General features: G+C 51.3%; 2 protein-coding genes across 2 annotated transcripts; both read right to left on the bottom strand.

The window, feature by feature from the left end:
• Positions 1-5,372: 5,372 nt before the first annotated feature.
• Positions 5,373-6,119, bottom strand: LOC117654208. The gene is made up of 2 exons (XM_034400461.1): positions 5,950-6,119; positions 5,373-5,863 (listed from the first exon to the last, which is right to left on the bottom strand). Exons 1-2 carry the CDS (start codon positions 6,100-6,102, stop codon positions 5,525-5,527), a joined length of 492 nt encoding a protein of 163 aa, XP_034256352.1. The 5' UTR covers positions 6,103-6,119; the 3' UTR covers positions 5,373-5,524.
• Positions 6,120-6,539: 420 nt separating this feature from the next.
• LOC117654225 (treponemal membrane protein B-like) lies at positions 6,540-7,824 on the bottom strand. Its single transcript, XM_034400495.1, has 2 exons — positions 7,765-7,824; positions 6,540-7,118 (listed from the first exon to the last, which is right to left on the bottom strand). Exons 1-2 carry the CDS (start codon positions 7,822-7,824, stop codon positions 6,540-6,542), a joined length of 639 nt encoding a protein of 212 aa, XP_034256386.1.
• Positions 7,825-8,212: the final 388 nt, after the last annotated feature.

Genomic DNA, 8,212 nt, shown 5'->3' with positions numbered 1-8,212 from the left:
GCGCGGCGGGGAACGAAATGAATGAAATGCGAGAGTACTTCCAGTGGCGGCGCTAATTTGGTGGACCGCGTTGGCCGCGTTTACCCAAAGGGCCCGCGACCCGCGGTGCCACCGACGCGGCCGAGGCGCCGCGCTGCGGGTCCAGCAGTGCGTTATCGCGCTGCTTGGCTGCTGACCCCGCTGTGCGCGCACCACTCAAATTACATCAAAGCAACAACAAACTACACTGCGCAGAATGAGAGCGCTGAGCGCGGACGGAAGGATTGGAAGACGAAATCCTTACCGTGTGCTAACGGCCGTGAATGGAGGCCGGTGCTTGCGAGTGAGTCCCGGGCGAGTCCTGGGTGAATCCTCATCGGCTCAGCCCTGCTGCATGCCCACGGGTAATTGAACCCAAGTGCGGTTTGGGCTCGCTTAAAGCCGACCACGCCCTCGCGCGCTGACAACACCACACACACACACGGACACTCACACACGCGCGCGCTTCCCGGTACAATCCTGGATTAGGCCGGCACGCACCGCGTCGCACCGCCACCGGTTAGGTTTAGGCTCGTCGCCCGGGCCACTTTGTGGCCTAGTGCGGGCTGTTACCGAAACAATCTGGCATATTATGATACAAGTGTGAAAATTTGTACACGTGTTCTTGGAACCACAAGGAACGATTCTGCCCGAGGTACCAATGTGAAATCTTGCTCTGAGGGGTGGTTCACCCCCTTTAAAAATGTCGCGGTTTTTTCAAGGTTTTCGGGCTTTGGAACGCTCCTCCTGGTACCCAAGTGCGTTTAATACTGCTTACTAATTACTTGGAGTACTGCAGCACCGTCGCGCTCCGTGTTCCACCAATCCTCCCCTCCCAAGGGGTGGTTTACCCCCTAAAATAGCTGTTTCTCCACTCATCCGTAATATTGGCATGCGAGGTGTCGTTTCCATATAATTTCATGTCGAGGAAACGAAATTCGAGGTCCAGAAAGCCGTATCTATGAATTTGAACTATCCTAGACACCTATTCGCCTATGAACAAGGTGCAAGACAGGTAGTAAAGTGCTTTCAACCCAAGTACAGACGTAGATTCTAGGGAGATATGGTCAGGAGGACCTAACTCTGATGAAAAATAAGGTCTTGCCTATAAAATTGATCTATCCTAGAAAATTATTCTGGGCAATTCCACGATAGAACGCCCTTTTTATATTTTAAGAATTTTTCCTATTCCGACAGAAGCCAGCTCAACTGGAGAACCAAGCAAACGGTGGTTTTCTGCAAAGTCTCAAAGCTGAGGCTCAATTAATTTAGATTCTGCGTAGGTTTTTCTGTTTGAAAACCAATTTAACCCGCTTTTCTAGTATACCATCAGAGTACAGTAATGGTCTTCGTGCGGCTAAAAAAAATCGTGCTTTGGGCTGACTTTAAGCAGCCACTGCGTCTGATTCGAGGCGGTATTTGGTTCTCCCTCAACGGGCGTTTGGTCTTTCGACCTTGCTTTAGCATGCCTTTGTTACGGAGTGCGATTATCAGCCTTAGTTTGGGAGCAGTGTTGGCTCAAAGTTGACCAAAACAGTCAAAAATGCCTTTAAAAAATCGTGTTTTGGCCCGACTTCAAGCAGCCACTGCGTCTGATTCGAGGCGGTATTTTGTTCTCCCTCAACGGGCATTTGGTCTTTGCACCTTGCTTTAGCATGCCTTTGTTACGGAGGTCGATTATCACCCTTAGTTTGGGAGCAGTGTTGGCTCAAAGTTGACCACAACGGTCAAAAATGGCCTTAAAGTCGGCCAAAAAACGTGATTTGGCATTTTTGATTGTTTCGATCAACTTTGAGCCATTACTGCTCCCAAATTAAGACTGATAATCGCACTCCGTAACAAAGGCATGCTAAAGCAAGGTCCAAGGACCAAATGCCCGCTGAGGGAGAACAAAATACCGCCTTGAATCAGACGCAGTGGCTGCTTAAATTTGGCCCAAAACACGATTTTTTAAAGGCATTTTTGACCGTTTTGGTCAACTTCGAGCCAACACTGCTCCCAAACTAAGGCTGATAATCGCACTCTGTAACAAAGGCATGCTAAAGCAAGGTCCAAAGACCAAATGCCCGTTGAGGGAGGACAAAATACCGCCTCGAATCAGACGCAGTGGCTGCTTGAAGTCGGGCCAAAACACGATTTTTTAAAGGCATTTTTGACCGTTTTGGTCAACTTTGAGCCAACACTGCTCCCAAACTAAGGCTGATAATCGCACTCCGTAACAAAGGCATGCTAAAGCAAGGTCCAAAGACCAAATGCCCGTTGAGGGAGAACAAAATACCGCCTCGAATCAGACGCAGTGGCTGCTTGAAGTCGGCCCAAAGCACGATTTTTTTTCAGCCGCACGAAGACCATTACTGTACTCTGATGGTATACTAGAAAAGCGGGTTAAATGGGTTTTCAAACAGAAAAACCTACGCAGAATCTAAATTAATTGAGCCTCAGCTTTGAGACTTTGCAGAAAACCACCGTTTGCTTGGTTCTCCAGTTGAGCTGGCTTCTGTCGGAATAGGAAAAATTCTTAAAATATAAAAAGGGCGTTCTATCGTGGAATTGCCTAGTATAATTTTCTAGGATAGATCAATTTTATAGGCAAGACCTTATTTTTCATCAGAGTTAGGTCCTCCTGACCATATCTCCCTAGAATCTACGTCTGTACTTGGGTTGAAGGCACTTTACTACCTGTCTTGCACCTTGTTCATAGGCGAATAGGTGTCTAGGATAGTTCAAATTCATAGATACGGCTTTCTGGACCTCGAATTTCGTTTCCTCGACATGAAATTATATGGAAACGACACCTCGCATGCCAATATTATGGATGAGTGGAGAAACAGCTATTTTAGGGGGTAAACCACCCCTTGGGAGGGGAGGATTGGTAGAACACGGAGCGCGACCATGCTGCAGTACTCCAAGTAATTAGTAAGCAGTATTAAACGCACTTGGGTACCAGGAGGAGCGTTCCAAAGCCCGAAAACCTTGAAAAAACCGCGACATTTTAAAAGGGGGTGAACCACCCCTCAGAGCAAGATTTCACATTGGTACTACCGTCGCCAAAAGAATCCAACCCCCCCTATGGCGATACCCCACGCTCGAGGTCCCCGTAAAGTGGCACCATCTGGTGGCAGAAAGCAGCCATGATAGCTTCGAAGGCCCACCTCGCAAAAGTTATAGCTTGTTATTCCTCTGGTCGTCCAAGAAATTGAACTGGACCGGTGTAGGCTGATGCATAAAGTTGGCGGACATCGCCACGAAACCGCCAAACCAACGACAACTTGTCAGAAATAAGGAAAGAGTCGTATTTAAATCGATGAGCAAAGTAGGGTTATGGGACGTCCATGACGTCATCACCAGCCTCACGACTACGAACAGCGCAAGGATATCCCAAGGTCCTCCGACGGACAGCACTAGCAGCACACCACAGCACAGGCCCACCTGCTCGACCGCACGGAAATTCCGTCCAGTCTCATCAATTTAGAATTTTTCCACCGATAGAGAAGTGAGGGAAAGGCCACCATCCACAAAAACCTGCATGCCATAGCTTCTTTGCCCCTCTCGAGACGTCGCCGGACTCGTCGAAGAGCCGGCAGCTCGGTCGCGTATAATGTAGGCAAGATATGCATCGCCTAACCGGGGCTCCCAGACGGAGGGGCCCAGCGGGGCCCCTTGTCTCCCAAACCCGCATGCCAAGGCTTCTTTGCCCCTCCCGAGACGTCGCCGTACTCGTCGAAGAGCCGGCAGCTCGGTCGCGTATAATGTAGGCAAGATATGCATTGCCTATCCGGGGCTCCCAGACGGAGGGGCCCAGCGGGGCCCCTTGTCACCCAAACCCGCATGCCAGAGCTTCTTTGCCCCTCCCGAGACGTCGTCGGACTCGTCGAAGAGCCGGCAGCTCGGTAGCGTAAAATGTAGGCAAGATATGCATTGCCTATCCGGGGCTCCCAGACGGAGGGGCCCAGCGGGGCCCCTTGTCTCCCAAACCCGCATGCCAGAGCTTCTTTGCCCCTCCCGAGACGTCGCCGTACTCGTCGAAGAGCCGGCAGCTCGGTCGCGTAAAATGTAGGCAAGATATGCATTGCCTAACCGGGGCTCCCAGACGGAGGGGCCCAGCGGGGCCCCTTGTCTCCCAAACCTGCATGCCAGAGCTTCTTTGCCCCTCCCGAGACGTCGCCGGACTCGTCGAAGAGCCGGCAGCTCGGTCGCGTATAATGTAGGCAAGATATGCATCGCCTAACCGGGGCTCCCAGACGGAGGGGCCTAGCGGGGCCCCTTGTCTCCCAAACCCGCATGCCAGAGCTTCTTTGCCCCTCCCGAGACGTCGCCGTACTCGTCGAAGAGCCGGCAGCTCGGTCGCGTAAAATGTAGGCAAGATATGCATTGCCTAACCGGGGCTCCCAGACGGAGGGGCCCAGCGGGGCCCCTTGTCTCCCAAACCTGCATGCCAGAGCTTCTTTGCCCCTCCCGAGACGTCGCCGTACTCGTCGAAGAGCCGGCAGCTCGGTCGCGTAAAATGTAGGCAAGATATGCATTGCCTAACCGGGGCTCCCAGACGGAGGGGCCCAGCGGGGCCCCTTGTCTCCCAAACCTGCATGCCAAAGCTTCTTTGCTCCTCCCGAGACGTCGCCGGACTCGTCGAAGAGCCGGCAGCTCGGTCGCGTATAATGTAGGCAAGATATGCATCGCCTAACCGGGGCTCCCAGACGGAGGGGCCCAGCGGGGCCCCTTGTCTCCCAAACCTGCATGCCAGAGCTTCTTTGCCCCTCCCGAGACGTCGCCGGACTCGTCGAAGAGCCGGCAGCTCGGTCGCGTATAATGTAGGCAAGATATGCATCGCCTAACCGGGGCTCCCAGACGGAGGGGCCCAGCGGGGCCCCTTGTCTCCCAAACCTGCATGCCAGAGCTTCTTTGCCCCTCCCGAGACGTCGCCGGACTCGTCGAAGAGCCGGCAGCTCGGTCGCGTATAATGTAGGCAAGATATGCATCGCCTAACCGGGGCTCCCAGACGGAGGGGCCCAGCGGGGCCCCTTGTCTCCCAAACCCGCATGCCAAGGCTTCTTTGCCCCTCCCGAGACGTCGCCCGACTCGTCGAAGGGCAGGCAGGGGCATGCAGAAAATTTGTCCACTCGATAAATTTTTCCTTTTGGTCTATTGTCTTTGATTTCGTAAAATAGTGGATGCCGTTATTTGTGTTACATTTTTTTTTCTAATGCTTCTTTTGTTTTACTTGTTTTCCCTCTTTGCGCCTCTGAGGATGAAGGGGAAATGAAGGCATTGTTTTCTTTCTTAACTTTGGTTTATTTTAATTTTATTACTTTTGATCCATTTCTGACAATTTCAGCCATTTTAATACGTTCTGGGACAATTTCTTTCAGAAAATTTCTTTTAAATGATTTCTCTATGTTGTTGTCACAATTAAGTACTTCTTATGAGGTGACCATCACCCAAATTAAAATACGAAAGTCGTAAAAAATATTCTCACGCTAGAGTGCTTGACAACGATTGAAAGCAAACTTCAGACAGCACGTAAACTTACACCAAACATGTCATAAATTGACATCAAATTGTAATCGGCGTTTAAAATTACTCCACCCCAACAGTACACAGCAATTTTCATGGTTAAATGAGATTCGGGAAGAACAAATTTCTCCAGCTTAACGAGCTGCCGGTTGCTGACAGTGAGAATATTGTTCCTGATGAGACGGGCAATAGTTTCTCTCTTGTCTTGGCTGGTCACTTCACGGTTGGGGCACCGCAAGACAAGATGCTGCTTTGCGTTCCTGCTGATTTGAACTGTGTCACAGAGTGGGCAGTTGAATGACTTTGCCCTAGGCGAAGTTTCGGACTGCACCGTCTAAAAACAGACAGAAAAAAGTATTTTCATTTTCCACCATGAGAAATAAAGAGGTAAAATTTAAGCATTAGGTTGCAGAAGCTTACTTGATACTCATCTGGTATCTCCAAGACATCCTTTACAGTCTCCAGAATTTCTTTAGGCACAATTACAGGTTTCTTGTCGGGCCAAAAAACTCCACCCAAGTATACAAACAGCACCAGCAACATATGCCGGCTGCTGCTGTTTGGGGGCCCCATCTTGTACAAGAACTTCTGGAATACCTTCATGGATAGCGGCCGCTGTCCCCTCGACACAAGGTTCGGCCAAGAATCCCTCTTCTGGCTTTGACCACGGAGTTCCGTGGTCACTTCCAGGAATTCCAGGTCCGGTGAAACAAAAATTTCTCCTTCAATTACTTGGCCCTGGAAAAAGAGATATAAAGAGGTATATCAAATACAGTTATAAAAGTTGAATTGGGAACGAGACTGGTGGCGTTAACGAGAGAGACCATTACCATGAGAAGCTTCTTGAGGAGAGGATCGCGACAGGCTTCCAAGAGAAGGTGGTATTGGCCATCAGTGGCTACTCCCTTCAACCTCTCGAAATCTATCTCCGTCTCAGTCTAAATGCTTCATAAATATTAGTCATAAATTCAAAAACACAATGCACATATCAAATGATATATCTACTGCGCTCAGTTACACACCTCAAAAACCGTGTTGCCTGCACCATCCAGCTGTGACTTGACCTTGGCCAGTTCGGCCCTTGTAGCTTCCAGCTCGGCGCCAGCCTGGGCTGCCTGCTTCGTGGCTGCTTCGGCGGCCTGCCTGGCTGTCTCGGCCTCGGCGGCCTGCTTGGAGACCTCGGCCTCAGCAGCCTGCCTGGCAGCCAACTTGGCGGCCTCGTTGATGGCCGTCAGCCTCGAAACCTCGGCTTTCAACCAGGCCACCTCCGCCGTCAAACTAGTGACCTTGTCCTCAGCGGCCAGCCTCGCAGTGTCGGCGGTTTGTCTGGCAGCCTCGGCTTCAGATATCACCCTGGCCATCTCGGTGGCCATCCTGGTCACCTCGGCTTCGGCGGCCAGCCTGCCATTCTCGGCGGCCTGTCTGCCTAACTCGGCGGCCTGTCTGGCGGCCTCGGCTTCGGCAAGCTGCCTGGCGGTCTCGGTGGCCGTCCTGGTGGTCTCGGTGGCCTGTCTGGCGGCCTCGGCTTCGGTGGTGCGCCCGGCTGTCTTAGATGGCTCCCCAGCTCGTTTAGCCTTAGAACTGCTATCCTGAAAGAGGGCAAGGAATCGTTGCTTTAGGAAACCTTCCGTTAGTACTATAAATTATGTTTTATTCGACGGGGCGTTTGTTCTCGTTTGGGACAAACAGAGGGTGGATAGGGCATGCCAACGGGTCTCTTCTGCAACGTAAACGTTTAACAACGCAGGACATTGCGATTCGGAAAGGAGCTTGCCGTCTCGGTAGGCAACCAAGCTCGCGCTGCTGTGTTGTGGGCAGCCTGCGCCACGGCGCTGCTGCTTTCACGTGCATGCGGCGCGCGGCGGTGGCCAGCAGTTACACTCAAACGAAAACGGCAAGACCTCTGAGTTGCGGGCTCGCGAGAACTCAGAGGTCTTGCCGTTTTCGTTTGAGTGTAACTGCTGGCCACCGCCGCGCGCCGCATGCACGTGAAAGCAGCAGCGCCGTGGCGCAGGCTGCCCACAACACAGCAGCGCGAGCTTGGTTGCCTACCGAGACGGCAAGCTCCTTTCCGAATCGCAATGTCCTGCGTTGTTAAACGTTTACGTTGCAGAAGAGACCCGTTGGCATGCCCTATCCACCCTCTGTTTGTCCCAAACGAAAACAAACACCCTGCCATTATAAGAAATATTACTGAAACTATGTCTATGAACGTTACAACCTACAAAGACTTACAGAGGTCATCGGCCGCTTTTGAGCCTGACTGCGAGTCACTCTCGAAGTACCAGGATCCATCGAAACCAGATTAGGACCTGTAGCAGAATATAATTGTTATTTTCACTCCAGCAACACAAGAATAGTGACAAACATTGATGTTCTAGAGACTTCCTGACTGTCCGATTGGATAGGGCCAATTGGAAAGTTCCAGTCAAAATCGCAGGTGACCAGAACAATTCCAAACAGTCAAACATTAGACCGAAAACAATGCAAACGGACATAAAATAGCACGATGTCTCTGATGATTTTACAACAAGATTTTCAAAAGAGAAAAATATTGCGCTTTAGCGCGCATTGTTTCTCTGTGATACACCGAGGTACGTTTGGTTGCCTATCCCATCGCCTCGGAGTGCTTGGCTGGGCACTATGGGCCTAGGGCCCACAAAAAAACGTTCGACTCGACGTT

The sequence above is a fragment of the Thrips palmi genome, unplaced genomic scaffold (genome assembly GCF_012932325.1).
Source record: "Thrips palmi isolate BJ-2018 unplaced genomic scaffold, TpBJ-2018v1 HiC_scaffold_10, whole genome shotgun sequence".
NCBI classification, from domain to species: Eukaryota; Metazoa; Arthropoda; class Insecta; order Thysanoptera; family Thripidae; genus Thrips; species Thrips palmi.
The sequence above is the reverse complement of the archived record's forward strand: the minus strand, read 5'-3'. Positions and strand labels throughout refer to the sequence as shown.

Bases quoted from the DNA above. Each gene is read 5' to 3' on its own strand.
- LOC117654208 (XM_034400461.1), bottom strand. From the start codon at position 6,102: ATGGGGCCCCCAAACAGCAGCAGCCGGCATATGTTGCTGGTGCTGTTT. The intron at 5,864-5,949 runs GTAAGCTTCTGC...GTCTGTTTTTAG, and splicing joins AGATACCAGATGAGTATCAA to ACGGTGCAGTCCGAAACTTC.
- LOC117654225 (XM_034400495.1), bottom strand. From the start codon at position 7,824: ATGGATCCTGGTACTTCGAGAGTGACTCGCAGTCAGGCTCAAAAGCGG. The intron at 7,119-7,764 runs GTAAGTCTTTGT...GCCCTCTTTCAG, and splicing joins AAAAGCGGCCGATGACCTCT to GATAGCAGTTCTAAGGCTAA.